This window comes from Eutrema salsugineum, unplaced genomic scaffold, assembly GCF_000478725.1.
Source record: "Eutrema salsugineum unplaced genomic scaffold, Eutsalg1_0 scaffold_8, whole genome shotgun sequence".
NCBI lineage: Eukaryota > Viridiplantae > Streptophyta > Magnoliopsida > Brassicales > Brassicaceae > Eutrema > Eutrema salsugineum.
This window is the reverse complement of record NW_006256414.1, coordinates 1319008-1335152: the sequence shown is the minus strand read 5'-3', so window position 1 is coordinate 1335152 and position 16145 is coordinate 1319008. Positions and strand designations below refer to the sequence as shown.

Sequence of the window (16145 nt, the reverse complement as noted above, 5' to 3'; positions counted from 1 at the left end):
CACTTTCCAAGCTTGGTAAAATTCCGGTTTACTCAAAACCGATCCGAATGCAGGCTAGTACACTGATACAAAGAGTCATCAGAGGGAAAATCAAAATCAAATAAGCATAAATCAATTTTGAGATTTACATGTTTCACAAACTTTTCTAATGCGGTTCATAACTACAGGCACATCTCTCTCAGACAAATTACTGAAACAGAACCGGAACCATCCCGGTTCAATGCAATGACAACAAGATCCTGGTATAACATTGATCTTGCCAATGTTCAAGAGCTTGTTCCACAGTTCAATCTCGCCTTTCTCGCTGTAGGACGACATTGATCCTCGCATATCCGCCCAACAGAAGAATCCTCCATTGCTTCTCGTGCACTCGATGCCTAACTCTTTCAACCCCTTGACGAGTTCCGTGTAGATCCTCTGCAATCTCTGCCTGTTCATTTTCACATATCTCTGAGCAAACTTGGGATTGGAGATTGCAGATATGAGCAAATGTTGGGATGGAGATGAAACAGGCGAGAGAGTTGTGAGTTTTCTTGAAGCAGATAAAACAGTCTCGTTGAAGGAGTAGATAGCAGCGGAACTAAGTCCAGGGAAAGACAAGTCTTTTGAAAGGTCGTAGACGATGTGAACTCTTTCTCTGTCGATATTCTCTTCCGTGTCAACTACTTCAGCCATGCTAACGAACTCTCCTTCTTCTTCGTGGACAGACCCAGCGAAGATTTCGTTTGAGATTATATGAATGTTCCTCTCACGAGCAAAGTCCAAAAGAGCATAGAGATTCTCTCTGCTCAACAGACTTCCCATGGGGTTTGATGGGTTTGAAATGATAATGCCACGGATTCTGACACCTCGTTTCTTGGCCTGATAGAATGCTCGATCAAGCACAAGCATTGATATACTGAAATTATCCGCGCTTCTACAAGGAACGTGTATGATTTCAACTCCGGTTCGCCATTTCACATCCCTATCATATCTACACAAGAATGCCCCATCAAAGATTCGATATCATACAATAGGCTCATAGCAGTAGAGAGTTAAAAGCTAAAACTTTACCCTGGGGAACATGGAGTTGGAACAAGGAAGGCGTTTCCGGAATCAGCTAAGCAGAAGGAAAGAATCTCCATGGCAGAAGCTGCACCACAAGTTAACACTAACTGTGATGGATCGAAAGAAACCGAGTTTTTGGTTGCTTCAGACATGAATCCTGCCACAGCCTGTCATCATAATCCAGAAAACTTTTCTCAGGAACACATAATAAACATCTCAAGAAGATCTCAAAACACTCCAAAGATGCGATTTTTATGCTATTGATGAAAAAAGTTGAGAACTTGAATAACCATTTTTAGTTCCATAAGTCCATCACAAGGCTCGTAAGAAGCAATGCCACTGATACTTAATCCATCTGAGATTGCTTCCTTTGGATTCTCCAAAACCCAATCATCCAAGCACAACTTTAAGAAGAAAGAGATAGTCAAATCCACAAAATCACAAAAACAGGTGAAAAAATGAGAATTTTGATTAAACCTTGTTGTTCTGAGCTAAACCAAGTTCGATAACTCCGTCCGGGTTACCCGACTCATCATACGGATCCTCCTCGACCCGTTTTTGACCCACGTAGTATGGCGAGTCTCCTCCCTTGATTACACAACTAACCCGACCCGAAACCGAAACGGATCCACCGGAATTTCTCGGCGAGAGGAGGATCCGAGAGAGGGAACGAGGCAAACCAGTAAGCTCCGTGAGATGCCCAGCGGATTGTGACCGGGTCGGATCCGGAAAACCCGAATTCGTATCCAAGTTCGGAGACGAGGCGGAGTTTTGTTCACCGGAATCGGGTTCGTCTTTCCGGTTTCGTTTAAGGTAAAACTGGAGAAAGTAGAAGAAAGCGCAAGGAATCACAGAGCCTAAGAACAAACCGCCACGACCTTGAACCACGCCTTGTAACGGAACGATAACCCTCATCGCGGTGGTTCCTCCGCCGCTTGCTCCGCCGTCTCCGGGATTCTCGGAATTAGAATTGGAGCTCCGGCTCCGGTAGGGTTCGGTACGGGTCATTGTAGTGAACTCATGTTTTGGGTTGCAAGTGTTTAGAATCAAAATCGGAGCCTTTGAAGGTTTTCCGGGTCGGGTTAACGGGTATTGGGTTCGACGGCGAAGAGATTGAAAGAAAGAGAAACAAATTCAATTTTAGGTTTAACGAAAAATCGGATTTTGTTTTTTGGAATTTCTATTGGAGCGGTGTACGCTCATTCGGTCCTTGGAGATTTTGGGTCGTTGAGAATTTTTGGAGGGAGAGATGAGCCTGTGTAAGTTACCATATTACCCTTGCTTTTTGTTTTTTTTTAGTTGGGTCCCTAAAGTTTTGGATTCTCTGGGAACTTTCTGTCTTTATGCTATAGATTTTCAAATAAAAGTATAATATGGAAAATGGAAGTAATTTATTTATTTAAAGTGTGCAGATGTTATTTTGGGATATGTAATTGGATTTATATGCCATAATACTGTAAGATTCAGATGTGCGGTCCAAATGGAGAATTTTGATTGACTTGGAGTTGAGTGAATCTGGATCTGAATCTAAAATTATTTGATTACACTCTTTTCATTGCATAAAAATGGGTTAAAAAAATGGATATTTTAGTTTCTATTTTTACACTAGCTAAAATGCGAATGAATATTACACGTTCATCAATCTAAACAAGGTGTAATATGAGGTTGTTAAAATTGGAAAACAAAACGAATGCGAGGTTTTCCATAATTTCTACATATTTTTCAATAATTTCTACATGTTTTTAATAATTTCTACATATTTTCCAATAATTTCTACATATTTTCAATATTTTCTACATATTTAATTTCAATGATTTCTACATTTTTTTTAGAGGTTTTGTTTTTCAAGAATTTAACAAAACTTGCGAACATAATAAAACATTTCTCTCTTTGAGGAAATAGTAAATGAAAGAAAGAAAGAAAAAGAAATCAATTAAAATTATAAATTAAATCCCAGCTGGCATGTAGATAGTAGTAGTATTATTCATATCTATTCTTATATGGTCGAAAAATGTAGATAGTACAAACAAAATCCATATCAGAAATAATGTCCTTATATTTTCCCCCAAATTGCATTATCCACAAATTTTATAGGAGCGGGCTATCCATTTTACACAATTTTTTTTAAAAAAAGCGATAATCAACAAAAATATTTGCTATCTTATAAAAATAATGCGAGACAGATGTTGATAAGTACACATGGATTTGGCTTCTGTGTGTATTTCCGCCTCAAGTTGAGATGGCTACGGTTTTGGTCGTTATATAACATGAATCATCATGTGGGCTCCTCACTTCACTTGCGATTTCGATTTAAAGACTTTTTGTGGTTCCTTTTCGAAATAATCATAACCACATGATTATATACTGTAAAGTTTAAGAAAGATATCTAATTGTCAAATCGAATCATATAACTTGCTAAGAAACCTAGAGATGTAGTAAAAGTTTTCTTATATTGCATTAAGGTCATAAGATATATATACACTCTATCACATTTTCAAAGATAGAAGATTTACAAATTCAAGTTTGTATGTACTTAAGCACGACAACTCTTGCACATAGCTTAAGAGACGAGAGATTTAATTTGATTGACGATATGTTTATTAGTCTGGCTCTTAGTTAAATTTTCTAAGAGAAAAAGTATTTCAACAGATAGATTTCGGACTATCACGGTTAAAACCTATAAACACATAATTCATATCTCTGAGTTAGTTTAAATCGGCATCACCCATGCATGACACGGGTACGTGCAACATAAAGAAAAATGTTGAGTGAGTGAAGAAGACGACAGCGATGATGATGACGATGTTGAGTGAGTGGAGAAGACGACGCTCGAGGGTTAAGTTTAGAAGCAACCATTGATTTAGTACCATTTTGTACATCTTAATCGCAAGGTTATCTTGAGAGTTTCTCCTCTCACAACAACGAACATTTAGCTTAACCAACTTTTCCAGGTCCACTTTTTTTTAACGTGGGCTCTGATATTATTTATTGGGCTTTTTAAGCTCATATCCAACTTTCTTAATTAGTATGATATTGTCCGCTTTGGGGTAAACTGACAAAGTCCACACAGATTTGATTTTGGGTTTCTTCCCAAAAGACTTCATATTAATTGGATTTAAATATTATTTATATATTATACTATATTGGTCTAAATTTCCGATGTGAGACTTTGAATTGATTTCCAACATAACTATTGTGATTCTATTGTGATCAGTAATGTTTTGGTGTCTCTTTTTGGATTATTGGTATGGGAAATACGTGGAGAATCATATATTGTTCACTTAGGATTTTGATTTAGATAAAGTAAACATAAAAAATCATTTTCACTTTTTTGTTTCGTTACTTTGTTATTGTAACGTATATGGGCTAATGCAATCAATATTGCATATGCATCAATTTTTTTATAAACAGAATACAGATCAGAGCTATTTTTTTTGGTCATGCATAGGTGAGACATATGACATATCACCATTCACCAATCAGTCATACTCACCCACTTTGGCGTCTATGCTGTAAAACTTTACTAATAAGGATTGTAAAATTTTATTCATTGACTATGTAATTTCGAAATTACCCCAAATCATGATTAAAGGTTAAACTTTGACAGTCAAAATGTATTTTTCAGAAACTTGCGATAACGTTTTCAATTTAACAGTATCGATTCAAAGATCAATTTGATATCAATGGATAGCAGTGAATCGAAACTATATTATTACTTTTTGGAAAATGTAAAACTATATCATAACATTGAATCTTCTTATATATACTAATAAAAGTTGAAGCTAAATGCTTCTAAGAGTGTCCACATAGGATTTAAAAAATCAATTTAATTGGTCTACATCAATATTTAAAAATAAGAAAAATTTACAAATTGTAATATTATTGCTGAAAAAAGGAAATTAAGAATGTATCCACATAGGATTTAAAAAATCAATTTTATTGGTCCACATCAACATTCAAAATTAAGGAAAATTTACAAATTGTAATATTATTGCTGAAAAAGGAAATTAAAAAAGTTTATTGGTCTTATAAACAAATTTATTTGTCCACCTCAACATTGAAAATTAAAAAATTTCCAACTTCTATTATTGTTTTTAAAATTATTAAAAAAAAATTATATATAAAATTGATATTAATAATAAGAAACTAAAATAAACAATATTAAAATAGGAAATTTTAAATTTAAATTAGATATATACATACATATTTAGAGATTCTTATATGAACATCCAATTTTTTTGTCACATAATTATAATAATTTTTAAATTTTTTTTCCTGTGTGTGCAACCATGTAAAATAAACTAAGACAAAAGATAGAGTAAGGTTTCACTAAAAAATGAGTTATTACAACGTAAAAGAACTAACTTGACTAAACTATATGTTTAACTATTAGCTAAATTACATACAATATAATGAAAGAAGATATAAATAAAGCCACTACAAGAACAAACTTGACTAAACTATATGTTTAATTATTAGCTAAATTATAAAGAATATAATGAAAAAAGATATAAACAAAGACACTATAAGCCGCTTTAATATTGAAAAAGATATCATAAAATCTCCAAAGCTTGGCCACAAAATTTGAAAACAATGATAAATTTCAAGCAATTCGAGAAACATGTCAAGTGATTGATACTCGACACTTTTGAAAAACCAAACACTGAAAATAGAGAAAAAAACATAGCGGAGAAGACTGAGGTATGTAAGGAAATTTTTTGAAATAACATAGCATCTGAATGATTTTTAACAACCCAACATGAACCACAAAAGTAACAATTAGCTGACCAAGCAGCATCTGAATACATTCGATAAGCCTCATAATAAAGAGGAGAGGCTAAAATCACTTGCCGCAACGAGCCTCGTGTGAGATTTTTCAGTTTTGATTTCTAAATCTATTATTAATAAAAATTATAGCTATATGCCTTTAAGAATGTCCATATATGATTTAAAAGTTCAATTATCTTGGTCCACATCAATATTTAAAATTAAGAATATTTCTAAATTTAAAAATTATATTGTTAACAAACAAATATATTTAAAGAAAATAAAAGTTAAAGCTATATGCCTCTAAGGACATCCACATAAAATATAAAAGGTCAATTTTATTATTTCACATCAATAACTAAAATTAAAATTTTCTCTAAATTATAAAATTACATTGTTAATACAAAATAATATAGGAAAATTTGTTAATTAAAATTATTCTATTATTAATGATAGTTAAAGCTATATTATTTTCAAAGCATCCACCTCAGTATTTAAATTTTTATTTTTATTCGTATATATCAAAATTATAAATTAAAAAAAAAGTTTCATAATTCTAATATTATGATTAAAAATATATTAAAAATAAAGAAATCTCTATTAACCAAGAAAAAATCAACATGATATTAAAATCTCCATTATCACTGTTTAAATCAAAAATTTAATTTATTATCTATAAAAAAATATAATTACTTATACAAGTTTAAGTTACTTGATTTTAAAACTTTTCATGTAGAATTTGAAATAACTAATATTTATGATTTATATTCTTCTTTTTTTTTTAACATATGCAAAACATATCATCGAAATATGTAATATATTATGCGAAAGTATGTAATATTTTTTTTCTCATGTAATATATTATGCAAAATGATCAAAAAATTTACATTTTATATATTCAATTTAGAATTCATTAGATTAATGTAGAAGTTCTTAGTTTTGAGTTGTTCAATTTGTTATTTTATTTTTTATAAATTTGTATGTATTAAATTGTACTGATTTTATCTACTTAATTACAATTAGAAGTGAGAATGAATATGATGAAACTGAATATAATCATATATAAATTATTAAAATGAATTAATATGATAGATTCATTGAAAAAACAGATATAACAAGAATAAAAATGAAGAAGATGATAAGAAAATTTCATTCTTATTAGAAGAGATGACATATTATCATTTAAAATTATTTAAATACACTACTAATTGACAAAAATATATTTATTCACAAATTTTGTGTGATTTTATTCATTTCATATTCAACTATTGTTTTAGTTAAAGTTGTTATTAATCTCAAAGCAAATATTTTAATTATTAGTTTGTTTTTTAAATTAATTTATCAAAATAAAAATTTGTATTTGTTAAACAAACTAATGAAAAAAGATTAACTTATAAGTAAAAATGATGAAAAAAAATATCTTTTTGATTTAAATAAGTGAATGTATAATATTTTATTATCATGTTAATACTATGTTTAAAAAGTAACATTTGATTAAGTTGTAAAAATTTTAGTTGGTTTTGGTATATTAACTTATAAGTGTTTGACTAAATAATATATTTTTGAAATATGATATACTGTATATAGATTTAAAACAAAACCGTTAAAATATCACAATGTACATAAAAATTATTAGATCAAGACTATAATATTTTAATATATTATTAAAACACTAATATATAAAATTTATATATTAATAAATATAATTAATTGTATATTATTTTTATTAACAAAATACACACGCGTAGTGTGGATGCAAAATCTAGTTTCAGATAAAGATTGATATGTTTGGCAAGAAAAAGGTTTGATATATGAGAAAAGAGGAAAGTAATTAGTCAATCAAATTTTCTTATATCTGTTGGGCTCGGCACTTCTATAACGATGGTATGTAGTACAGTTTTTGTTATGAGATTTCTTTTAATCGGTTCATAACTCCGGTTTGAATTGGACACCATAGCCGGTTTAGATCTGAATGAAAATTTTATTTACATAGTATAAACATTTTAATGATCATGTTATCATCATTAATTATTTAATTCATCATCACCTACAAATCTGTATGTGCAAGAAGATCAAAATGGACATGCAATACAATTAGGGGTCCCCTTTTAACAAAATGTCAGACCTAATCCTGACCCTTACTTATTACATTTAATACACTATTAAATACAAATATTTACTACACTAACAATTATTGCAAACCATTTAATGGTTTTTTCAGTGTCCACGTTATCATCTGCAATAACACTCCCTAATAATTGGGCGTTACATTAATATATCAAATACAAAAATCTGTCTTAATCTCCTTTTCACTACACTAACTCATTATGATTAACTTTTAATTATGAATTAAGTAATTCTCAGCCTCCATTGTACTTCACAAGCTTGTGGTAGACAAATCTCTCCAGCGCAGCCCTTACTATTGTAAATACGTGGCTTAAACGTTACTTCACATATCACTACTACTCAAGATAAAAAAAGATGAAGGTTCAAAAAAAAAAGATAAAAAAAGATGACATTAACAAATTAACGATGGCCAAAGTATAGCAACAGTTTGTAATAATTATATTAATTGACGCAAACCAATATTTTCGGTCCTCCTCCGAAACAAGTGTTTGGTCCATGCTGCAAGAAAAGAAATACAGTAAATGAATTTTGGTCCATGCCGCGAGAGATAACATTCAGATCCCAAGTCTAAACTCTTTTTTTTTTGGATAAAGATCCCAAGTCTAAACTCTCGCTGTCAAGTCTTTTCCAGACCAAAATAACGTTAATTAGAATTTGTATATATGACCATTAATTTTTTTCGTTTTGTGTTTTTGATTAAGTTCATTGTCATTTTAAATGTGTTTCCAAGAGATTACAAATATGTTAAAATTTCAGTGATTTTTGATTAATTATGATTTCGGATTAAACTGCGTGTTTTATATGCAAATTTACACAAATAGAATACAATATTTATAATTGAAAAAAATGACATTTAATTTGAAATGGAATAAGCATATGTTAGTGTTGCTTGAAAATTCAAGTTAAGTCTCAAATAAATCTGCTAAAGTACATGCTGAATGTCCATTGTTTTTCTTTTTCTGTGTTTTACAAAGAAAAACTTTATAGAGTTTTGACATGTAATAAATTGTCAATAATGTCAACTATATCCTTTGAATTTAGTTATTGCTCTTGAGAACTATATATAACTTTGTAACTAAACGATGGTTATTCGATAGAGTTATACTTGTAAATAAAATCTAACTTTGCATAAGAATTTTTAAAACATATCTATTGATCACTATCTATATAAAGCAAAATTCTAAACCTAAAATATATATGTTTAAGAAACTTAATTAGGGAGTATCGAATTATCGTGGAACAGATATCAATTCGAGTTGAAAATCTTGGTGATGTATAATAAAAGTTGAGATGTATGTTCAAGCACATTTAAAACATATGTTCCCATCCCCCTTTGACGTGATTATTCAATAGCCACTAAATGAACAGTGCCAAATTTTATTTAAATAATATTACCAATATTTAATCCCAACTACTCATATCTTAATGGAGATTTTAATTAAAATTAAGTTCTTCGAGATCAGTCACTACCTGTCATCACATCTGTCCTATTAAAGAGGAAGAAGAAAAAGTTGAAGAAATCTTGGAGACAAGTATAAAGAGTCTCATCATGAGCAAGAAAGTCACAAATCAAACTCTAAGATTATCTTCTTACCAAGAAAATATGGATTTTGTTCCTTCAATGTTTATGCCTGATTCTACCGACGAAGATGGATTACTATTTTCTGATTCTTTTGTTCTTTCGCCGATTATGTCATACCAAAACTATGATGATTGCAATCCTATCACAGACAAAAATGGCGGAAGCAACAAGAAAAGAAGTTTATGTGAAGACAACAAAGGGAATGATGATCGAGAAGTCAAGAAGATGAAACACAGAGACACTGAAAGGCAAAGAAGAATAGAAGTTTCATCTCTTTTCAAAAGTCTAAGATCTCTCTTGCCATTTCAATATATCCAGGTAATTATCTATAAGATCTTTTATCTGATTATCTTAATAACTATTTCACATCTTTAATCCATTATATTCCTTACATACTGATTAAGAAACAATTTTCTTTATTACGTGCGACGGAAAGCGACTTACGCAGTTTTTTTTATTACTAAAATGAAATGTAGACTGTTGTAGATTTTACTAAAATAAATACGTCCATTTATTTTTTAAATTTATACATATTTAAATCCTTCATATACCTATAAGTTTATATCTTAGCTACATTAAATTAATTGGTATAATTTTTTCACACTAGTAAACTTATAATATTTAGTTAAATTAATTCATATATTTGTATAACTATTTTTGCAGGTAGTTTAAAGATGAAAAGTTAAATGAAATTTGTATACTTAGTTAAAGTGAATTTACTTGAATTCGAATCTGACGATAATGAAACATCCCACTAACTAATATATTTTTTTCCTCAACACTAACTATTCTAACTACACTCTTGAATCAAATAATTAGTAGTAGTTACTATACAAATGACCATATCGTTTTTTTTATCTATGAAAATGACCATATCGTTTAATATGCAGGGTAAACGCGCGACAGCAGATCACGTTTGCCAAGCAGTGAACTATATCAAAGACTTAGAAAAAAGGATCAAAGAACTCAACGAAAAGAGAAATCGGATACAAAAATCCGTACGGGGCACAGTTACAATTCATCCATATACGGAGGAATGCACAAGTAGCAGTTTATCAACATCATCATTATCAACATCATCATCGAGATGTTCATGTATAGATGACAAACACATGACGGTTGTGATCATACCTTGTTTGGTCGGTGTTGAGATCATCATAAGTTGTTGTCTCGGACGAAAGAAGTCTTGTCTTTCGAGTGTTCTTCAAATCTTGACTCAAGAAGTAAGGCTTAGTGTAGTTAGTTGCCTCTCAACTAGGGTGCAACAGAGATTCATGCACACCATTGTTTCTCAGGTAAACTTATCACTTCGAAATTATTAAGAGAAATAAGTTATGAAAACATTAATCTTCAACGAAAATAACATATAAGTTCCCTAGTATTTCTTATAGTATCTTTCTATATTCTAAAATTCATATATAAACTATACACATGCTACAATAGTAATTTTAATTAGTAAAAGTCACTAGGCTATGACCATAAATCTTGACTTTTATTATAAAAATAAGTAATTGCAATATATCATGGTTTCAAATTTTCAGGTCGACGATGGAATAAAGATCAATATTTCGGAGCTTAAAGATAAAATACTGAATATGTAGCCATACAAGGAATTTATCAAGTATTATGATTTTTCGTCATTTGAATATGGAGTTTTACTAAACTCTAATGTATATTTTATTTGAGCTTTTAGCTACTAAGATCATATTGTTTTAGTGTTGAGTGCTTAGAGCTACAGTTACAAATTGCTATTTATCTTATCATTATATAATCTTTTTTATATCAAAATAAATATCATTTTGATACCTTTTAATTTATTCAATACTAGATTTTATCATATGCATCTGCACGAGAATTTTATCAAATTTTATAATATAATTTATGTTTTCTTTATAGATATAATTTTTTAATCAAAGATTTTTTTTTTTGTTTATATATATTGTATTTAATTTTTTTTTGTATTATTGTGACCGCGATCATAAAACATAATTATAATCCGTTCATTCTATTAATCGAAAAAGTACAGTTATTAAAAAATATAATTCTAACTCATTCATTCTATTAATCTAAAATGACTGGTTATAAAAACATAATTCTAACTATTCCGTTCATATTACTATATAATATAAATATTTACTAATTTTAAAATAATTTTTAGTTTAATATATTGCATATTTTGATAACTTAACTCACATAAGACCACAATTATCAAAAAAACCTAACATATCCCATCAAGTTATTATATAACATAAATATTTATCAATTTTCAATATGTAAAATTTTCGACTGATTGATTATGATTAAAAAACTATAATAACATATTCGTTAATCACATGTGTTATTATAAAAATATTATTTAAATTTTAAATGTTAAATTAATTCTAAACTATATTTAAAGAAGTCTAAAGTAATTTAATTTAATATCTAACTTCTTAGATTTAAATTAAATTGCATTTTTAAATATTTAAATTTTTAAATTAAGTATAACATATATTAAAGAAATCTTTAGTTATCTAAATTGATATCTAATTTTTCGAAATTAGTTTTATATATAAAAAATTTGTTTTTAAAAAATAATATCGCAACAAAATAAAATAATTTTAAAATAATTTTCAAATAATTATTTAAAAAAACTTTAGGAGTGTTTGGATGCAAGCAATAAAAGTGCTTTTGTTTTAATATAATAGATTTTGACATTTTTGAGATACACTAAAATCTGTTCATACAAAAATAAACTAATTAGAAAGCACTTTTCAATGACTTGTATCAATGTATATATATATATATATATATATAATTTATGCAATTACAATAAGGATCTAAAAGAATAAATTAGGCAACATGTAAGACGTCTATAATTATTTTAAGATGTTGAGAAACATTCCTCAAAATCTCGTTTACTCCCCTCAAGGTGGACAGATAAATTATATGTATGTGCGAGCAGTCCAATCTTATCCAAAAGAGGAGTGAGACGTGAGTCAAGCATCGACTAAGGTAAGAACATTGGCAAAGAGGTCGATGGAAGCAACATGGGAGATTCTGAGAACACCATAAAGTAAAAAATTACATTAAAAAAATTTAGTGGGCTTAAAAAGTAAAAATCAAAGCAGAACATGAAATAACGAAAGACTGATACATAATCCAATAAAATAAATAAGAGGCTTAGAAAAAAATTCCAAAATTGTCAATAAGGTTAACATATTTTCTCTCAAATCTTAAAAACTCAAAAACTGAATAGAATAATCGATTTGCCTCTCCCTAAGGTATATAAATCATAGAAATCGAATTGGATGGTATCTAGAGCAAAATATATAGATTTGGGCTGAAAATCAGCGTCTGGTCATTGGACTAATCAGTCCTAACTTTTCATCGGTTTATCCGCGTGAAACCATTGTGGACCGATCGGTATTGACTCAGCTTCTATCATCATTCACAAGACACATTGCCTTGTTTGCACGAGAATTGACATAATATTTGGTCATACTGTTGGATTAATGATCTCAAATCACCTTCAAATAAAATACTATCTTTTATCAAATTTAAACTTGATTCATCGGTTGGAAGTTTTAAAAAGTATCAAATCTCTTACAGTTCTACACGATCCTACAATAGTACAATCCATGTTTGAATTAAAATTAAGATACTTATGCAAGCTCTTTTCATATCCAAATGGTCATTTTGTACCCAAAATAGTTATTTTTCTCCAAATAATTTAAACCTATAGAAACTCCACTACAAAGAATTTAAAGTCTCTAAAAGCATAATTTGACTCGATAAAATATTTTTAAACAATGTTTAAAAGTAAAACACAATTTCTCACCTTTTTAGTAGGAATTGTACTTAGGGGAGCGAGTTGACGCCTTATCATAAGTTTTTTTAACCACCAAAACTACTATCACTTGATTATGTATGGAAAATTTGCCAAAACATAGTGTATCATAATATATATATTTTTATCAGTACAAAAGGAGGTAAACCAAAAACATAAGAATAATATATAAGTGAAGTGCTATGTTATTCTACTAACCCATTGGTACACTTTGGCCTAAACAAAACAATATTAAAGTCAAGATAGATTAAATAATTAGAATGCTAAGGGAGGCGCAGACCAAACAAACATGAATGCACGTCTATTCCTCACTTGCTGATACACTTCTTTTCTTAGTGTGTCTCACGTTGACACCAATTTTTTTGCCTTTCATTTTAGCCAAACAAATGTAAGCCATTCTATTGTATATATTCATTATATATATGAGAGAGATGTTACAATTTTAGGACTTGGCTTATCAGAGAGAAACAAGAGTAGGAGCCCTCAAAGAGAGAAATAAAAAAAAATGGATCAAAGTTTGTATCGTAAGTGCTTGGTTATTTTGTTGGCGATGGCGATGTTCGGAACATCAACGGCGTATTATCGCGGGTCCGTGTGGCGCCGGGGTTCGGCCACTTTCTATGGCGACGAGACTGCTAGCGCAACTATGGGTATAATTCAAATACTTTCTATGTTTTAATCTATGTACGTAGAACACGGTCTATATTACATAGTAAGATCACGTATCAATATAAGATTAACGTCACTACTAATTTTAACACAAATTATCTTAATTATAAGCTTAAGATTGTATGGAGGAAGAAATCTACTTATTAGGTTTAAATTACAATCATATTTTTACTATATAGTAATTTCAAAAATTTAATCATTTCAAAACAATAAATTTGCTTTAATAGACCGTTAAAACGAAACTTATCTATAGTTAAACAAATTTTTACTTATTTATCTACATTTTCACTTTGAAGCCGCATTAATTTCTTAAAATAATATCAGAATGTAAGAACAATTTAAATTTGACAACTTAACATAAAAAAAAAAAAAACAAGGAAGGATAAACATGAAAATGTATGTACATATAGAAGTTATCATTAAAATGTAATAGACAATTTTTGTTGGCTTGACCATGTTATATATTACGTCGATCAGGTGGGGCTTGTGGCTACGGCAACCTATGGGACAGCGGCTACGGCGCGGCCACGACGGCACTAAGCACAGTGCTGTTCAACGATGGTTATTCTTGCGGTCAATGTTTCCAAATACGGTGCGTGTCCTCGCCTAACTGCTACTACCGTTCACCAGCCACCGTGGTGACTGCAACCAACATATGTCCACCCAATTGGGGCCAAAACTCCAACAATGGTGGCTGGTGTAATCCGCCACGTGCCCATTTTGATTTAGCTAAACCGGCTTTCATGAAAATCGCTAATTGGAAGGCTGGTATCGTCCCCGTCTCATACCGGAGGTAAACCACCACAACCTTACATTACAAGTATATATATATATGCATAAGATATTACAATTCTCTAGTTTCTCTTTAATCTTTTTCTTACATTTGTTTTATAACAATACATGCAGAGTGGCATGCAGAAGGATGGGAGGAATCAGGTTCAAATTTGAAGGAAATGGATATTGGCTACTTGTGTACGTAATGAACGTGGGTGGTGCTGGTGATATCAAGTCAATGGCTGTTAAAGGTAGCCGCACGAACTGGATCAACATGAGCCATAATTGGGGAGCTTCGTACCAAGCTTTCTCTTCTCTCTATGGTCAATCTCTCTCGTTCCGAGTCACTTCTTACACAACTCGTCAGACCATTTATGCTTGGAATGCTGCTCCGGCTAGCTGGAGCGCAGGCAAGACTTACAAGAGCAGAGCTAATTTTAGCTGATTATTTGATTGAAAAAGAAAAGGAAAACCGTTCTTGCCCTTTGTTCTTGAGGCAAATCGACCGAGAGGCTACTTTTTTTAATAACTCGGTTTGATTATATATATTAGTACTTAATTCTTGTCTATTTTTATTTTTTGTCCATCATTGGTTCTTGAGAAAAGGATATATCTCCTTCGTTTGCTTCAACGAGACAAATTGTAGACTTTTACGTGTTTAATTTTTGTTTCATTTTAATTTAGAATTGATGAGAGCAACAAAGACTAGCTAATTCAAGAGTTATCAACCAATATGACGGTTTTTTTTCGTAATCTTTCTGTTATGTACATTATTACTACTGCTTAATCTATAACTAGATTCTATCACGTGCATCCGCACGGGAACTATTTTTAATTCATCAAATTTTGTAATATAATTTATATTTTTGTTTTTTATAAATAATTTTCTAATGAATGATAAATATTTTTTTTGTTTATATATATTATATTTCTATTAATTTATTATTTCTAATATATATATGACTGCGATTAGAGAAATATTATTTTAATTCATCCGTTTATATTAATTCAATAGGTATAATAATTATAAAAATGTTATTATAATATGTACATTAATATTAATCCGAAAAAGATCATAGTTATTGAAATATAATTATAACTCATTCATTTATATTATTTATATTATTTATATTTTTTAAGTTTGAATATTAAAAATTTTAGACTTATTCACTACAAAAAAGTGTGTATTAAATCACTTATTTAAAATATTTGTATTACTTATAAATTTATAAAAATGACTCTGAATGTGGTGATGCAAATAATTTACATCAATTTTTTTGTAATTGATGTTAATATATGTCAGTTGCAAAAACTGATGTTAACTTTTAAATCAATTAATATAAATGATGT

At 29.8% G+C, this 16145-nt stretch overlaps 4 protein-coding genes across 5 annotated transcripts; 2 read left to right on the top strand and 2 right to left on the bottom strand.

Annotated features, from left to right (window-relative positions):
- Positions 1–81: 81 nt before the first annotated feature.
- LOC18009854 (probable aminotransferase ACS10) lies at positions 82–2268 on the bottom strand. 2 transcript variants are annotated; one of them, XM_024160181.1, is made up of 4 exons: positions 1525–2268; positions 1338–1451; positions 1054–1214; positions 82–964 (listed from the first exon to the last, which is right to left on the bottom strand). In XM_024160181.1, exons 1-4 carry the CDS (start codon positions 2053–2055, stop codon positions 112–114), a joined length of 1659 nt encoding a protein of 552 aa, XP_024015949.1. In that variant the 5' UTR covers positions 2056–2268; the 3' UTR covers positions 82–111. The 2 variants fall into 2 exon arrangements, with proteins under 2 accessions (XP_024015949.1, XP_006391802.1); XM_006391740.2 differs by having other exon boundaries at positions 82–973; positions 1525–2267.
- A 7203-nt stretch (positions 2269–9471) lies between these two features.
- On the top strand, positions 9472–11345 carry LOC18009655 (transcription factor bHLH125). Its single transcript, XM_006391739.2, has 3 exons — positions 9472–9841; positions 10414–10818; positions 11065–11345. Exons 1-3 carry the CDS (start codon positions 9491–9493, stop codon positions 11122–11124), a joined length of 816 nt encoding a protein of 271 aa, XP_006391801.1. The 5' UTR covers positions 9472–9490; the 3' UTR covers positions 11125–11345.
- A 2254-nt stretch (positions 11346–13599) lies between these two features.
- LOC112088969 lies at positions 13600–13725 on the bottom strand. The gene is given in 3 exon segments (XM_024159554.1): positions 13600–13637; positions 13640–13685; positions 13687–13725. Coding segments are annotated over 3 exon segments (123 nt in total).
- A 78-nt stretch (positions 13726–13803) lies between these two features.
- LOC18009790 (expansin-A18) lies at positions 13804–15240 on the top strand. Its single transcript, XM_006391738.2, has 3 exons — positions 13804–14002; positions 14499–14814; positions 14928–15240. Exons 1-3 carry the CDS (start codon positions 13858–13860, stop codon positions 15238–15240), a joined length of 774 nt encoding a protein of 257 aa, XP_006391800.1. The 5' UTR covers positions 13804–13857.
- Positions 15241–16145: the final 905 nt, after the last annotated feature.

Bases quoted from the DNA above. Each gene is read 5' to 3' on its own strand.
- LOC18009854 (XM_006391740.2), bottom strand. From the start codon at position 2,055: ATGACCCGTACCGAACCCTACCGGAGCCGGAGCTCCAATTCTAATTCC. The intron at 1,452-1,524 runs GTTTAATCAAAA...TTCTTCTTAAAG, and splicing joins GTTTAGCTCAGAACAACAAG to TTGTGCTTGGATGATTGGGT. The intron at 974-1,053 runs GTAAAGTTTTAG...ATTCTTGTGTAG, and splicing joins CCAACTCCATGTTCCCCAGG to ATATGATAGGGATGTGAAAT.
- LOC18009655 (XM_006391739.2), top strand. From the start codon at position 9,491: ATGAGCAAGAAAGTCACAAATCAAACTCTAAGATTATCTTCTTACCAA. The intron at 9,842-10,413 runs GTAATTATCTAT...TTTAATATGCAG, and splicing joins TGCCATTTCAATATATCCAG to GGTAAACGCGCGACAGCAGA. The intron at 10,819-11,064 runs GTAAACTTATCA...TCAAATTTTCAG, and splicing joins TGCACACCATTGTTTCTCAG to GTCGACGATGGAATAAAGAT.
- LOC18009790 (XM_006391738.2), top strand. From the start codon at position 13,858: ATGGATCAAAGTTTGTATCGTAAGTGCTTGGTTATTTTGTTGGCGATG. The intron at 14,003-14,498 runs GTATAATTCAAA...TACGTCGATCAG, and splicing joins GACTGCTAGCGCAACTATGG to GTGGGGCTTGTGGCTACGGC. The intron at 14,815-14,927 runs GTAAACCACCAC...CAATACATGCAG, and splicing joins GTCCCCGTCTCATACCGGAG to AGTGGCATGCAGAAGGATGG.